Genomic DNA, 17,597 nt, shown 5'->3' on the forward strand with positions numbered 1-17,597 from the left:
CTGTGCGAAGGTGCTGTGAATGGCAGCAACTGCAGGTGTATAGTTTGAGTCCTTCTAGAAGCAGACCCCCAGATGGGATTGGAGGTATGAGTGTTATTGGGGGAAATGCCTGGCGAGTATAAAGGGAGAGAGGAGACAGTAGGAATACCCTGAGGACCGACAGTCTTCAGACCACAGGGCAGGTACGACACCTCTGAAGACAGAGGGGAAGGAAAGATTTGACAGGCAGGGTCTGAGACTGTAGCACCTCCCCAAGACTTTCCCCCCAAGTTCAAATTGCCCGTTAGTGGAACCCCTCCTAGGAAGGAGCCTGCACTAGCGCTCCCATCGTTTTCCTGCTTGCTGGTTAGCAAAGGGAGGGAGAGGTCCTGTCGCAGACCTCAGGGATGCCACTCCCACCGCTGACCTTGGTGCTTTCCATAGTCTCTCTCTCCATGGGTTAGACGTTCTTAACCTGGGTCTATAAACTGGCTTCTCGAATTTTGTTGCTTGTGCATTTGTCTGTGAATAAGGTTTAATCAGACTCTTAAAGGGTCCGTGACCCTCAGTTTCAGAGTTACTGTTCTACAGGAACTTGTTCCCAAAATTTCCAAGGGGAGAAGCTGATAAAGGTGGTCTCTTTAATTTTTTTGTTAAAGGAACAGAAGCCCTTGGGCTGCTGTAAATGTTCTTGTATTGAAGTCAGACACCTTCTGATGAAATAAAACCTTTGCCGGGCAGGAGGAGCTAGATTAAATTCTTCACTGAAGTAACCACTTCAGTTCTATGTGGAGAAAAGCATTTTAGAGTCCATTGGATCAGAGCAACCACGATTAGGAATGAGTTGTGTGTGAAAATTAGAAAGAAAAGCATCTCCTTCCTTCCTCTTAGACTCTTGGTTCCTTTCTGCCTTCCAGACCGCGTGGCCTTCCTCTTCTATATTAACAAATGGGAAATGCCTATATTACATCATTCCAGTGCTATGGTGACACATTTGTGGGCAAGGAAAATTGCCCAGAGAAGCACCAGTGCCATCAAGAGTCGTTATTTTCTGATTCATCTGGAGAAGTGGGCAGCAGTACAGTGTCACAGTTCCCAGAGAGAGCTCCGTTCTGTCTGGGTCATCAGCCATCTTGCTCACTTGCCCTCTCTTTGGGTTCAAAAGGTTCAGACAGTAGAACCAAAGATGCCGTGGTGTTTACTTTAAAATTGGTGCAGCACACGGTTCCCATTGATGGAATTTTGTATCACTTTTTTTGATCTTTATCTTTCTTTAGCTAAAAGGACTAAACAAACCAGTGTTTTTTTCTGAATTAAACTTTTCCTGGTATCATTTCAGAGCAGCTTTATTCCATACACATATGCCTTTGACTTAAAGTGGCAGTACAACCTCTGGAAGGTACTATACATATCATCTGTTTAAATTTTCACTGCTTTAGTTGTTCGTGACAAGGCAAAGGAGAAGTAAAATCTAAGCTGTCCATCTCTCCTCTCTATAAAGGGGCTGACGCAGATAAGAGCCAGGCAGCGGGCTTAGGTGTTGTCGTCACCTGCGTTCCTCTGCGTGAAAGTTTACGTTTAATATGTGTTGCTGATTAGGGAGACTTATTTCCCTACTTGGAGAAGCAGATGTACAGATATATACATGGAATTTTCTGTTCTTTTGTGGTAGAGATGGAGCTTGATGGTGCTTTATATTAAAAAGGCAAATGTTTCTTTAATCATGCCCAACTCCAAAAATTGTCATACCCCAGCACCAGAGGTGTTGCATGGAGGTGCTCTGTAGAAGTATGTTAAAGTAAACCTGTTGTGGGTGGCTGTTTATCTCAGTTGGTTAGGGCATGGTGCTAATAACACCAAGGTTGCCGGTTTGATCCCCGCATGGGCCACTGTGAGCTGCACCCTCCTTAAAAATAAAATAAGATAAAGTAAAATAAACCTGTTGGTGCCAGTCTTGATCGCTACTTGGAAGATCTCCTCACATTTATAAAAGAATGATAATTTTTACGGTAGAGGCCCTAGATTTTGTGGGTCTGAGTATATCCCCTGCCAAGAACCTTTTGGGATCCTCAGCTGGCAACCTTATGAACTGTATTAGAGTAAGTGGGTTTTTCTAGTCTTTTTTTTGGAGGGGGGAGGGAAAGAGGATGGGAGAAGATTATGGTAAATCCTAGAGTTGTTCACTGCTTTCAAACATGCATATATTTGGAGGCAAACATGTAATTGTTCTTTAAAATTTTTGATTTGCTTTTTTTTTAAAGGAGGTGTCAGCTTACAGTGGCCCATGCTGGGTGTTGAACCGGCAACTTTGGTGCTAACAGCACCATACTCTAACCAACTGAGCAAACTGGCCATCCCCGATTTGCGGTTTTTCTAAAAAGGAAAAAAAAAAATCACTGTAGTTTGGTGCTAAACATTAGCTTGTTATCTTTGAAAGAAATGGAACCTGTCTGACTGAGACAGATAGAGTATGTAAGGATTGATGGCTTTATCTGTCTGTCATGTTGGAGGTGGGCTAAAGCAAGCTGATAGTCGCAGGTAGAGCCAGATCTGAGAGCACTCAGAATTCTAGGCTCCTGGAGTCTTGTTGCAATCACAGGGACCACTGTCCAGTGTGAATAAGTACAGTGTATCTGTGTTGCTGGGAATCTTTTCTTTCAAAGGCCTTGTTTTTCTTTTAGTGAATACTCAGTGTTTGTTGAGCTATTTTTATTACTATCCCAATTAAGTTGTTCCACCCCCTGAATATCACCTATATTTTTATTCCTTCTATGTCCTGTCCTTCGCTTCCTTAGATTCAAGTCCTTCAGGTGGGAGTTCCCGTTGAACCAGCTCCTCAGCCTCTAATAATCCATCTCTAAAGCCTTGTTCTCCTTTCTTCCAACCTAAGAGGAAGTGAGTGATCTTTCTTTCCTGGACTGTGAAAACTCCCTGTGTTTTCTATCCTTTTTCTTTTTTAATTTTTAAAATTTTTTTCTGTTCAGTTAGACCTTCAATATTATTTTACATTAGTTTCAGATGTACAACATAGTGGTTAGACTTTTTAATAATTTATGCAGTGATCCCCTCAATTAGTCTAGTACCACCTGGCATTACACATTGCTGAAATATTATTGACTATATTCTCTATTCTGTACTTTACATCCCCATGACTGTTTTGTAACTACCAATTTGTATTTCTGAATCCCTCCACCTTTTCCACCCAGCTCCCCAACCTCGCTCCCCTCTGGCAACTATCAGTTTGTTCTCTGTATCTATGAGTCTGTTTCTGTTCTGTTTGTTTGCTTATTTTTGTTTTTTAGATTCCACATACAAGTGAGATCATATGGTATTTGTCTTTCTCATTCTGACTTATTTCACTTAGCATAATAGCCTCTAGGTCCATCTACCGTGTTTTCCCGAAAATAAGACCTAGCCGGACCATATTTCTCCAAAAGACACATTAGAGCTGATGGTCCGGCTAGGTCTTATTTTCGGGAAAACATGGTATGTTGCTGCAAATGGTAAGATTTATTCTTTTTCATGGCTGAGTAATATTCCATTGTATATATTTATCACATCTTTTTTATCCAGCCTTCTATTGATAGGCACCTGGGTTGCTTCTGTATATTGACTATTGGAAATAGTGCTGCAGTGAACATAGGGGTGCATGTATCTTTTCAAATTAATGTTTTGGGTTTCTTTAGGTAAATATCCAGAAATAGAATTACTGGGTTACAAGATAGATTTATTTTTAATTTCTTGAGGAACCTCCAAACTGTTTTCTGTAATGGCAGCACCAATCTGCAGTCCCACCAACAGTGCGTGACGGTTCCTTTTTCTCTGCATCCTTGCCAATACTTGTTTGTTCATTTATTGATATTAGCCAGTTTGACAGGTGTGAGGTAATATCTTGTTGTGGTTTTAATTTGCATTTCTCTGATGATTAGTGATGTTGAGCATCTTTTCATGTCTATTGGCCATCTGTATGTACTCTTTGAAGAAATGTCTGTTCAGGTCCTCTCCCATTTTTTAATTGGATTGTTTTTGTTGTTGAGTTGTATGAATTCTTAGAAATTTTGCATATTAACCCCTCATCAGATGTATATTGGCAAAAAACTTCTCCATTTGGTAGGCTGTCTTTTCGTTTTGTTGGTGGTTTCCTTTGCTGTGTAAAAACTTTTTAGTTTGATGCAGTCCCATTTGTTTATTTTTTTTCTTTTGTTTCCCTTGCCCAAAGAGATAGATCAGAAAAAATACCACTAAGAGCAATATCAGAGTTTACTGCCTATATTTTCTTCCAGGAGTTTTATGGTTTCGGGTCTTACATTTAAGTCTTTAACCTATTTTGAGTTTATTCTTGTATACGGTGTAAGAAGGTGGTCCAATTTAATTTTTTTTTGCATGTATATGTCCAGTTTCCCCAACACCATTTATTGAGTAGACTGTCTTTAGCCTAGTATACATTCCTACCTCCTTTGTCATAAATTAAATGACCATGTAGACGTGGGTTTATTTCTGGCCTCTCTATTCTGCTCCATTGATTTATGTGTCTCTTTTTATGCCAGTACCATGGTGTTTTGATTACTATAGCCTTATAATATAGTTTGATATCAGGTAGCATGATATGTCCAATTCTGTTCCTTTTCCTCAAGATTGCTGTGGCTATTTGGAGTCTTTTGTGGTTCCATATACATTATGATTATTTGTTCTAGTTCTGTGAAAAATGCCTTTGGTATTTTGATATTAATTGCATTAAATCTATAGATTCTTTTGGGTAGTATGGACATTTTAACAATAATTCTTCCTTTCCATGAGCACAGTATATGCTTCCATTTATGTGTATCTTCAGTTTCTTTCTTCAGTGTTCTGTAGCTTTCCGAATATAGGTCTTTTACTTCCTTGGTTAAATTTATTCCTAGGTACTTTATTATTTTTTTTGACACAATTGTAAATGGGATTGTTTTCTTAATTTCTCTGACAGTTCATATTGGTGTTTAAAAATGCAGTTGACATCTGAATAGTAATTTTGTATCCTGCTACTTTACTGAATTCATTTATACAATTCTGATAGTTTTTTTGGTGGAATCTTTCATGTTTTCTATATATATAATATGTCACCTGCAAATAATGACAGTTTTACTTCTTCCTTTCCAATTTGGATGCCTTTTATTTCTTGTCTGATTGCTGTGGTTAGGCTATGTTGAATAAAAATGAAAGTGGACATCTTTGTCTTGTTCCTGATCTTAAGAATAACCTTTTCAGCTTTTCCCCATTTATTATGATGTTAGCTGTGGGCTTGTGGTATATGGCCTGTATCATTTTGAGACATGTTCCCTCTATTTCCACTTTGCTGAGAGTTTTTATACATGGATGTTGGATTTTGTCAAATGTTTTTCTTCATCTCGATATGACCATATGATTTTTATCTTATTTTGTTTATGTGGTGTATCAAGTTAATTGATTTGTGGATATTGAAACAACCTTGCATCTCAGGAATAAATGCCACTTGATCATGGTGTATGATCTTTTTCATGTATTCCTGAATTTGGTTTGCTAATATTTTGTTGAGGATTTTTGCATCTGTGGGATGTCATCCTACAATTTTCTTTGTAATGTCCTTGTCTGGTTTTGGAATCAGGGTAATGGTGGCCTCTTAAAATGAGCTAGGGAGCTTTTCCTCTTGAGTTTTTGGAATAGTTTGAGGATTACTGTTAATTCTTTTTTGAATGTTTGGTAAAATTCACCTGTGAAGCCATCCGTTTCAGGACTTTTATTTGTTTGTTTTGTTTTTTTTTTATTATTATTAGATTTTGTTAGTAGTAGTTGGTCAGTTCAGATTTTCTGTTTCTTCTTGATTCAGTCTTGGAAGATCGTACGTTTCTGGGAATTTATCCATATCTTCCAAGTTGTCCAATTTGTTGGCATATAATTGTTTGTAATATTTTCTCATAAACTTTTGTATTTCTGTGGTGTCAGTTGTCACTTCTCTTTCATTTTTGATTTTATTTGGGTTCTCTTTTTTTTTCTTGATGAGTCTGATTAAAGGTTTATCATTTTTTAATATGTTTCCAAAGAACCAGTTCTTGGTTTCATTGATCTTTTTTATAGTCTTTTCGACGGTTTTGTTGATGATTTCTGCTCTGATCTTTATTATTTACTTTCTTCTATACACTTTGGGCTTTATTTGCTGTTCTTTTGCTAATTCTTTTAAGTGTGAAGTTAGATTATTTGAGATTTTTATTTGAGGCCTGTATTGCTATGAATTTCCCTCTTAGGACTGCTTTTGTTGTGTCTCATTGATTTTGGGGTTGTGTTATCATTTTCATTTGTCTCAAGCTGAGTCTTTTGATTTCTATTTTGATCTTGTTGACCCATTCATTATTTAGTAGCATGTTATTTAGCTCCAAGTGTTTGTGTTGTATTCAGTTTTTTTTCTTGTAATTGATTTCTAGTTTCATACCATTGTGGTCAGAGAAGATGCTTCATACGATTTCAGTCTTCTTAAATTTATTGAGAGTTGTTTTGTGTCCTAACATGTGGTCTATCTTGGAAAATGTTCCATGTACATTTGAAAAGAATGTATATTCTGCAGCTTTGGTGTGAAATGCTCTAAAAATATCAATTAAATCCATCCGGTCTACGGTGTCATTTAAGATTGCTGTTTCCTTGTTGGTTTTCTGTCTGGTAGATCTGTCTATTGGTGTCAATGAGGTGTTAAAGTCCCTTACTATGATTGTATTACTGTCGATCTCTCCTTTTATTCGGTCAATATTTGCTTTACATATTTAGTTGCTCCTATGTTGGGTACATAAATGTTTACAAGAGTGATATCTTATTGTATTGATCCCTTTCCCTTTATCATTATGTAATGTCCCTCTGTCTCTTATTATAGACTTTATTTTGAAGTCTATTGTCTGATGTAAGTATTGCTATCCCAACTTTTTCTTCATTTCCATTTGCATGAAATATCTTTTTCCATCCTTTTACTTTTAGTCTGTATATGTCTTTCGATCTGAAGTGGGTCTCTGGTAACCAGCATATGTGTAGGTCTTGTTTTCTTATCCATTCAGCTACCCTATGTCTTTTGATTGGAACATTTAATCCATTTACATTTAAAATGATTATTGATAGCTACATAGTTATTGCCATTTCATTATTCATCTTTATATTCTCCTCCTCTTCCTCCTCCTCCTCCTCCTTCATTTTCTTCTTCTGCCTTTATCATTTCTTGTAATATGGGTTTAGGGGTGATGAACTCCTTTAGCTTTTTCTTTTCTGGGAAGCTCATTATCGTTCAATTTTAAATGATAGCCTTGCTGGGTAGACTAGTCTTTGTTGTAGGCCCTTGCTTCTCATTTCTTTGAATATTTTATGCCAATCCCTTCTTGCCTGCAAAGTTTCTATTAAGAAATCAGCTGACAATCTAATGGGAGCTCCCTTGTAAGTAACTATTTGCCTTTCTCTTGCTGCTTTTAGGATTCTCTCTTTGTTCATTTTTGCCATTTTAATTATAATGCATCTTGGTGTGGGCCTGTTTGGGTTCATCTTGTTTGAGCTCTCTGTACTTCCTGGGTTCATATATCTATTTCCCTCTCCAGGTTAGGAACGTTTTTCAGTCATTATTTCTTTAAATAGGTTCTCAATCCCTTGCTTTCTGTCTTTTCCTCCTGGTACCTCTATGATGAGAACGTTAAGCGTGATATCTCAGAGGTCTCTTAAACCATTCATTCATTCATTCATTCATTCATTCTTCCTGTTCCTATTGGGTGTTTTCTGCTATCTGGCCTTCAAAATCGCTGATTCAATCCTCTGTTTCATCTAGTTTACTGGTGATTTCTTCTAATGCATTCTTCATTACCATTATTGTATTCTTCATTTCTGACTGGTTCTTTTTTATGGTTTTTATGTCCCTTTTTATGCTTACTATTTCTTTGTTGAAGTTCTCGGAGTTCATCTATTTTCCCTAAGTTCATTGAGCATCCTTATAACCATTGTTTTGAACTCTGTATCTGGTAGGTTGTTTGCCTCCATTTTGTTTAGCTCTTTTTCTGGAGTTTTCTCTTGTTCTTTCATTTGGGATATATTTCTTTGTTTCCTCATTTGGGTTGCTTCTCTGTGTTTGTTTCTACCGTATTTTCCCTAAAATAAGACTGGGTCTTATATTAATTTCTGCTCCAAAAGACACATTAAGGCTTATGTTCAGGGGATGTCATCCTGAAAAATCATGCTAGGGCTTATTTTCCAGTTAGGTCTTATTTTCAGGGAAACACGGTATGTATTAGGTAGATCTGCTATGTCTCCCAGTTTTGGCTGTGTGGCCCTGGGTAGTAGGTGCCCTGTGGGGCCCAGTGGCACAGTATCCCTGGTCACCTGTGCCAGGTATTCCAGGAGTGTCCCTTATGTTGGTTCTGTGTGCCTTACTGTTATAGTTGAGCCTTGATTGCTATTGGCATATCAATGGGTGGGATTGATCTTCAGGCTGACTGACTGGAGTTTGGCCACATCCACAGTTTACAAATTGCTGTGGCGGGCTACTTTCCCCATGGAGTGAGATTCACTGTCGGACCCTGGTACCTGTTGAGACTGCCCTTTGTGTATGTCGTTGTGGGCTAATTGGCTGGTGCTCTGCTGTGATCTGAAGCCAACCTCCAGGTATGTTGGTTCTGGGACCTCTTGGGAGGGGCTCTGGTGCAGGCCCAGGTCACCACTACAGCAGGTGTGGGGCCAGCCCATCTGCATCTGTGCCCCCCTACTAGTCTCGATGTGTCATCTTCTTTATATCCTTAGTTATAAAACTTCAGATGGTTCTCCACATTGATTGTTCTATAATTTAGTTATAATTTTAATGTGGTCACTGGAGGAGGCAAGCACAGTTTATCTACTCTACTATCTTGGATCCTCTCACAGACCTTTTAAAAAGAAGACACACCACATTAGGATCTAAGAACCTCCATTTTTGATTGGATTCTTGTCCCCGTCCCTACCCTTGATTGATTTTGATTTTTAAAAGTCCTTTTGTTTTCTTGTTAGTAAATATGACAGAGAAAGCTGTAGGAACGGGTATTGGTGAGCTGTGTTTCTTTTGATGCTGTGATGATAAAGTTTGGGATTTCTAATCCTAGTTTTGGAGGCATGTGATTTTGGCATTTGTTGCTGTTGGTGGGTAGCAGGGCTAGGGTCATGTGACAGCCTAGTTCTGTTGTGCTAGCCTTGTATTCTGTGCCCAGGGCTAGGTAATTAGCTAGTAAATCTTAAGGTGGTGTACCTGAGTTAGACATTAGGTGAGGGAAAATCTTCCATAGAAGTTTGGGCAGAGTTTGGTTTACAAAGTTTGGTTTACATTTAAACCACAAAGATCTTTTATTTTTCCCACCATAGACACCAAACCCAACCAAACAGACCTATGCTGAAGTCTTGGTTGGTGTGCAGAGTCATCAAATATTATATTGCCGAGCCCTTTTCTACTTTTGTTCTGCCAGTGGTTTCATTGTGTTCATGTTTTCCTTTTCCTCTGTGCGTGATAGGCTTCGTGTTTTTATTCTGAAACACAGCCAAGTTTGAATTTGTCCTTCCTGCTTCTCCCTTTCTATATTTCAAGTAGCTTTCTATTTAGATGTGTTTCCTCTTGCCTACATAGATGGTCACAGGCTATACAAAGCCATTTGCACAGGATAGAATTAAGAGTAAGATACACATTCATGTTTTCTGGAAGAATCCCTACAATTTTAGAGGACTCTTTGACCCAATTGGCTAAATTTAAAGGGGGTGAATTTGCATGTATATTAGCTAGACGCTGGCAAGTCTTGTTTGCTGAAGCTTGGAAATGGCATGCCCTCAGAACCCTCTTAATGTGCTTTGGAGTAGAGACAGCAGCGTGTGCTAAGGCAAGCAAAAAAATGTGATAGCGTCAGTGCAGAGAAAATGAATAACAAAAATTTGGCCCAAAGAGAGAAAGATGATTTCTTATTATGAAAGGCTATAGCAGCATGTCAACATTATAGCTGCAGTTGAGATGTTTGTCCCCATATTGCTAAAACGCGACTTGCAAAGGCTTGAGCTCCCGGGGGAGCTGATTCTGTCCTGTTGTGCGTGTTCCATGGAATGTGTGTGTGTGTGGTGGGGTGTCTATCTGTCTTGTCTAATGGCTCCATGATTTTTCCCCGTGTATGTTTATGGATGTGAGTATGTATGTAATGGCTGCATGGTTTTCCCCTTACATGACTGTACTATAATTTATGGACGTGTAGTTTGTTGAGGCCTTTAACTTTTGCACACAGTGTAAAATGAATATCCTTTTAATAACTTTGCATTCTTAGGCAAGTTTATGTATAAGTTTCTAACCACAAAATTGCTGGATAGGAGGTGTATATCTTTAAAATTGATAGACCTTGCCACGTTACCTTCTAAAAAGTTTTAAACTATTTTATATTTTCCATACTACTCTCTAAGTGTGTATTAGCTAATAAATACACACTTATTAGCTATACACACTTATTAGCTAAGTGTGTATTTCCTAAAATATTAGGAAAATTTCCATATTTTCCATAAGTACCATTTTGGAAGCCAGCAAACTTTAAAAATATTTGGGAATCTGATAGGTAAAAAATGCTCTCTTTGATTTGTTCTTCTTTAATTGTGAGTGAAATTGAACATCACTTTGTAGATATATTGTTATTTTTTTAATAGACTGTATTTTATTTGCTCATTCTGCTTCCCACTCATAAAATTGGTCACTTTCTTAAAGATTTTTAAAGACATTTTTGCTTATTAAAAAAATTAACTTTGCCAGGTATTTTACAATATTTATTTCAGTTAGTCATTTGTCTTTTAAAGGTTTTGTTTTTTTGCTCTGTATGCTTAATTTTAATGAAGGGCAAAACTGACAAGAATCTTTCTTAATATTAAGGAAAACACACACTTGCCATATTGTGCTAAAGATCCAGCACCAGGTGGTGAACATGAGATGCTGTGGAAACTTCAGTAAACAAGGTCCCCTGTTAACCAGCCCATTGTCTTAAGTAGGACAAAGAGGATCAGAGCCCTTTAGAAAGTTTTTTTTTTTTAAATCAACATAGAAACCAAAAGAGTTCCCTGGTTTATCACAGATCTTCGCCCAGTTTCACCAGGTAACTAAGTATTTTAAAATCTTTCTGAAGTATCCCCACAGTTGAGTCTTTTTTTCTGGATTATTGGTAGCTTCAAAATTTGTCTTATTCGATGACCTTTATATAATTAGTTTGTATTCTTACTTGATTTATTTACTTGTTTGTGCTTCTGAGAACTTCCCAACTTATGCACAGCAGCTGTTTAACATGTAGATGATTACTATCTTTTTTACAAAGGAAAAAAACCCTGGTGTCTAACAAAAGAGATGGGAATATCTCAGCTATGTGCTTCAATTTGTGCCAGGACCCTTTTAGTATTGGCTCTCTAACTTTCCTCCATCACAGATTTTGTCATTTTCCCCCCCAGAAATAGAAAAGAATAGTTTACATGCTCATTCTTACCTCCCAGGATTTGGTGGAAAGGTGTCACAAATTCACTGTGATACCATTACTAGCAGTTCTGTGCGGTAGCAGGCGTGGAACTGGACTTGGTGTGGTTACACCATGGTGTAATGTCCGCCATGGTGGAATACCTCCAAGCCATATTCTAGCATGTGTCTCTGGCCAGAGCTGAAAATACCTACACTTACGAGAACTGATAGGACATCTAGACAGATGTCTGGGCATATTTTCAGGTGTAATGCAGCACTGAGCTGAGAGAAATCTAAAGGTTAGGTATGCACAGCTGGCTGTCATCTGAGAAAATATCCAGACAAACCAGTAAAGCTCATTTTTAAGCCTCTGCTCTCTGTGGGGGGAAGAGAAGGAAAGTGGGGTGATATCTGTAACATTAGAGCTCCCTATCTAGTTTTGAGATTTTTAGGATGAATTAGGTAACAGGAGGCAAACTAGAAACTTCTGTTCTCTACTTCTTAAGGAGAGGGTACTCTTTGAAAGAAATTTGGGTACGCAGGTGTGTGTCACCATCGTATGTCTAATGTTGAGCTACATCGTCTCTGCCTAAGGCTCCCAGTGACGGTCATACATTCAGCGTATGCAGAGCCCGTCAGCCATCTGTGGGCCAGGAAGAACAACTGGGGTCAAATTGCTTCTCATGCTATTCAGTAAATGTTTATTGCATGATAACGTGTTGCCCAGTCCATAGCAAACCTTTTATTTTAGTCATACTCATGAAGACATGGATTGACTCCCTTCGTTTTCACACATTTTTCTTGAGAGTCTCGGGAATATTTGAGGGTCCTTCCCCCCCATTCTCTGAAGCTTTCCAACAGCACCTCAGACATCACTTCCTCGCCCCCTGCTTTACTGAAAGGCCTCTGCTCTAGATGACAGCCTCGCTTTCCCCTTGTGTGCCTGGGGCTTAAGAGGTTGTTCTGCTCCTTTCTCTGTCTCATTGTCTTGGGGATTGGGTGGAGGGTTCCCCAGATGCCCATTGTGACTTGGGTCTTGTGGAATCCATGGTTTTTAATTTTTAAATTTTGTTGAATTTTCTGGTGGCTGATGGAAGCATTGTATCTGATTAGACCTTCCTGAATTAGTTAGCCCTTCTGAATTCGTCAGACTCTCTTATTTCCTTTTAAATAGTCCTTAAGTGTTTCGGGATTAAAACATTAGATTTTGTCTTCCTCTGCTACTCTCTCCGCCCTAATACTAGATTAAAATGAAGACAGAAAGCAGTATTTGGGGTTATTTGAAAAGACTTATATTTCCACTAATAACATGAAAGCAGGAGACTTGATAATTTGCCATGTAGATCATACATTAAGTCCTAATGACTTTAAAATATGTCTTTAATTGGTCACTGTTTTCTCATTCATGTCCAATGGGAGAGAGACAGGTCAGGTAATTATCCCCGGGTATGGTTTGAAAATGGCTGTGAGGGGAAGTGTGAACTGCTGTGGGAGCACTCCAGGGAAATATCTAACTTGAACGTAGAGTTGAGGGCAGCTAGAAGAAGCTTCTACATGGAAGTGCAGTATCTCATCTAAAGGATTGTATAGGAATTAGAAGAAGCGGAGAAGAATATTCCAGGTAGATGAGAGAGGTCATGGCATGCTGAAGAAGTAAAATGTGTGTGGATGGATCCTAGCATGGAAGATGGCAGAGTGACCGTAATAATGAAGTAACGGGAATGGCTGGGCTCCAGCCAGGAGAGTGTGCAGAATAAGAAGAGAAGGAAGCCTCTGGCAAGAGAGAGCCCTGAAGAGAACATGTTGACCCTTCAAAGTAGAACATGTTTTTTGCTTAGAAGCACAGTGGAAGTTTTCACTGTGTGTTTCTCCATGGAAGTACTGAGTTTATGTTGTGCCGTTACCTTTTAGGTGAGGAGTCTTTTGTGGCTCACCTGGGAAGCACTGTCACATTTCTAGGGACTAAAAGGCACCTTGAGATGCCACCAGCAGTGCCAGGGAACAGATTTTATCCTTTCCTGGCTGGCTGTTGCTTATTTCATCTCTTCCCAAAGGGAAGGGTTGGAGTGCAGTCAAGGACTTGAGAGGTGGGTAGGGTTTGGGTGAGGAATTGGTGTACATATGCACTCGCCACAGTGGTGAGACCTGGTGTCAACTGTGGCACAGGTATGAGTGGTTGGGAATGTTGTGAATTTGTTATAGGAGAATGCTTACTATTTCCGAGGCAGAAGTCAGTTCTTTAGAAGAAAAAAAAAAGCGTGTTCTTTCAGATGTTACCACCAAAACGGGTAAAATCCTCCAGGAAAATCTAGTTCTTAGTACTTTTTAAAAATGAATGCCTAACTTAAATATAACCTTCTGCATAGCTTTTACTTAGTACCTGGACTCACGATACATCATTCAGAGCTCCTGTCAGGCCCAGTACGATACCAAGTATTACTGAATTAGGTGTTACTCTGAATTATTTTACCTCAGATTATAAAGCCTCTGAGAGAAGGGTGTGTCTAAATAAATAGAGCTTCTGTTCAAGATGGGTTTTGAAAGCGCTTTCACTATCTCAGCCAGAATTCCAGCTAATAACCTTTGCCTCTCCTCAGCTCAGCTGGTATTTACTTACTGAGGAGAAGCTTTATGTTAAAACCTCAAACATGCCTCATCTTTCTCTTAGCAAGCCCTTTTCACTGCTTAGAAGAGACAGACATATCACAATTGAGTGAACCTAGGTGTTCTCTCTGCTCAGTGGAATAGAGTCTCTCAGTTAGCTGAGAACTGAGAGTCACTTATTTTAAAGATCCATTTGAGAGCAACCTTATTTTGGCCAACCTAAAACCAGAAATTAAAAAACCCTAACAGCTTTAATTTCAAAGGGAAATAAAATTCTGTTTTTACAAATCAGTAAGCTTTTCTACTGTCGTCAAGCTTATTGTTAAGGTTGTAAGTGTGTATATGTGTGTATACTCATCCCTGTTGCATTTTAAATGATTGAAACCCTAAACCTGCTATTTGGACTGTATGTTCTAAAGGGATGCTTTGATTTAAAAGGAGGTCTGTATAGTATAACCTAAAAGCTTCAGTAAGTAACTGCTTCTGAACTGCCCCCTCCTGATTAATGAGGCATAAACCTCTTATTTCCTAAAGTAACAAGAAAAACAAATTGATTTTTAAAGTAGTTTGACAGAATTAACAGATTCATGGTGTGTTTGCACCTTAAAGGGAATTTTGTTGTCTGACTATAATTTCCTCAAAAGTCAAGTTTAAGGATTTTCTTTTATATAACTTTCAAAGTAAATCCTACCCAAATTGAGGAAATTTCTGGGCATTGAGGTTACAGGAGATTGGGCTATCAAGAAGTCATTGAGTTCAGCCTTTGGGTTTCAGATAACAGATGTTTTCTAGAACAAGTAATCTATTAGAACTACCCCCAAAACATGTCTAGGAACAATGACAAACTTTACTGGGTTTATTTAGAGAAATTTTCTTGGGAGTACTTGAGTGTCTAAGGAATGTGCTAAGACTTTCCTGATTAAAGCATTAATTATGAGGTCAGTTTGATTTTTGTTTTTTAAATTCAGTTTTAGCCACCTTTGCCTTAGATCCTGCTATGTTGATCTTTGAGATTGTCAGTAACTAATTATACTTGTCACTTTCTTTTCTGACGGATGGCTTTGAATAAATCAGTTTATTCCTGCAGGTAGAAATTTTCTCATACCTGAATTAGTTTTGTTGAGACTCTCTTTTTTACCCATTGTTCTTAGTGGACTTCTTAGTTATATTTGCAGTATAGAAGTATTGAGGAAAAGGTAAGGGATGTGACCCTGACCAGAATTGATAGTGATCATATCAATTTATCACTATTTCAACTCTTAAAATTCATAAGTCCTCTTTTGTCTCCTTTCTGCCCTCTGCTAAGTAACTTATATCCCTTAATATTCCTTCTCTTTTCAGTCCATAGAAATGGGGGCAGAGGGACATATGTCATCGTCCCCACTTACTAGATGGGAGAAAAGAGAAAGTGAGTAACAAACCCAGAAAACACATAACCACATCTCCCCATCCTCAGCCAGTCATCTGCTTTGCTGGCTTATGTACTCTTGACGTATCCATACCTTGTCTTAAGGGCACCCAAGGGTAGAACACTGGGTTAAATTCCTTTGTCTTTTGTGTCTCTCCTGTGTGTTTTACAGAAAGCTGCATTTGTTGGCTGGGCATTGTAAGAAAAAAGTTTTAAAATACTTCATAGTTTTATCTAGATGATGTTTTATTTTATTAGGTATTTCCAAGCACATGGCTACTAACCCTTCCTATGATAACTAACCCCCTTTGTTCTTTTCTTTCTGCTACCATCAATTTTGATTCTACTTAGAATGTTCTCCAGGATCAATCTCAATTCAACCCCTTGATCTCTGAAGAAAGACTGATTTACATACCTCTCTCAGAGTAGCTAAAATGTTCTTTTCTGTGCAATGCAATTTCATTAAGCTTAGCCAAGAGTTAAAAAATATATATGGCTGAAATAATCTTACAAAGCATTCTTATTCAGGCTGCACAGTCATTATTAACTCTGACCCATTATTAATTCATGGTACACCTTAGCTTTAAAATTCATTTTTTTACATTGTTTTCATGTCAGGTGCCATCTTTCACATTTTGACATTCTTCAAATCTCAGAGTTTATCAAAATCAGGTGTAAGCTGTTCTTGCTTGCAGTTCAAGGAGAGCTGGTTCATTAATGAAATTGTTGTATGTTGAACCTTGAATTAAAATATAAATTTAATTTTTCAAGTGGAACTTGAAGCACAAGTCTTGTCTCTTGGCTCCTCATATTTTGGTAAAACTTACTCAATTCCCATCATCAAATGATGTGGCGCCTAAGAGTTGTTAGGTTATGTTTTTGTGAACAGAGCCAAATTCCCCTGTCCTACAAGTATTTTCCAACTTTGAGCTAAAAAAAAAAAATAAAAAAATCAATGTTGATTTTAACATAAACGACTATTGGCTATTATTAAATTTCCTTGTGAATCACTCAAAGGTGTATCTCTTTCCTTTCTTTCCAGGCTGGACGTAAAGAAAGAAGTGATGCGCTCAATTCTGCAATAGATAAAATGACCAAGAAGACCAGGGACCTGCGTAGACAGGTAAGCTGGAAGAAAGTGTCGATTGTGTTCCCAAGTTCTGAATTTTATAGTTTTAGTTAAAAATCCCAATAAATACTGAGCCCTCATATGTTTTATTAGGGATAAGAATTGATTTTCACAGAAAACTGTCTCTCTCTGTTTGGTTGCCATTAAGCTTCTAAATGGCTAATAAAATCTCTTGGGGTCCTGTACTAATACAGTCCCACTGGGTGGATGGAAAATTAGCTCTAGTGTTGAAAGGATGTACAGGTAAGAAAATCAATCTAAAAGGACTTAGGGACCTATGAAAATAGTCTGAAAGATCTTGTGATACTTACATACAGTAGAAACAGAAATTATAATTATTTTTATTTGACTTTCCCCATTCTGATTACACACTCACTGTTCCCTTTGATCCTTGGTGGAGATGTGTTTTCAGTACAAATACGGTGTGTGTATAGAGATATTTGGGGTGCTCAATTTTCCAAGTTAGTAAACACAGAGGAAAGAATCTCTTCATTTAATGTTAAATAATTCCATTAACATTTTGGAATCAAAAATTGAGTATTAGTTTTTTAAAAAAGGTAGCATTGATTTTATAAAACAATATATTAAGACTTAAAAAGAAGTTGTACTAATACAATTTCCATACTTAGTGGAGAGACATTTAATTGTTTATGTCAGATATAAAGTTGAATTAAAGATGGAATGTATCTTTATTTTCCATTTGGTGAAGTATTATCAGAAACGGTTATAAAGATGGCCTTTTAGTTTTAAGGTTCAAAGTATGCTAACCCTGTTCAGATAAACCAGAAAGTACATTTTCCTCTCTGCTCATTCTTGTTTAGCCAATTAGGCTAATGACATATATTCCAAGGCTATGTACCAATTTAACCCAGAGCTGCTTTCTGTTCAGTTTTGTATTATTCCTTGAAGATGTAAGTTTTGTAATTACCAAGGAAAAACAGATATTATCTTGAAAACTGAGATTCTGTTGCTGAAATGCTGTAACTAGTATAAACCATTACCCCACGATCACACGCTCC

At 37.9% G+C, this 17,597-nt stretch overlaps 1 protein-coding gene across 8 annotated transcripts in view; it reads left to right on the plus strand.

Annotated features, from left to right (window-relative positions):
• Positions 1–17,597, plus strand: part of CTNNA1 (catenin alpha 1) — a 268,908-nt gene that overhangs the window by 207,770 nt on the left and 43,541 nt on the right. For all 8 annotated transcript variants that reach the window (XM_081035629.1, XM_081035631.1, XM_081035628.1 and 5 more), the window contains exon 8: positions 16,492–16,572. In XM_081035629.1, the coding sequence (XP_080891755.1) occupies positions 16,492–16,572 (81 nt within the window). The remainder of the gene's footprint in view (positions 1–16,491; positions 16,573–17,597) is intronic.

Source organism: Rhinolophus hipposideros, assembly GCF_964194185.1.
Source record: "Rhinolophus hipposideros genome assembly, chromosome: 23".
Lineage (NCBI taxonomy): Eukaryota > Metazoa > Chordata > Mammalia > Chiroptera > Rhinolophidae > Rhinolophus > Rhinolophus hipposideros.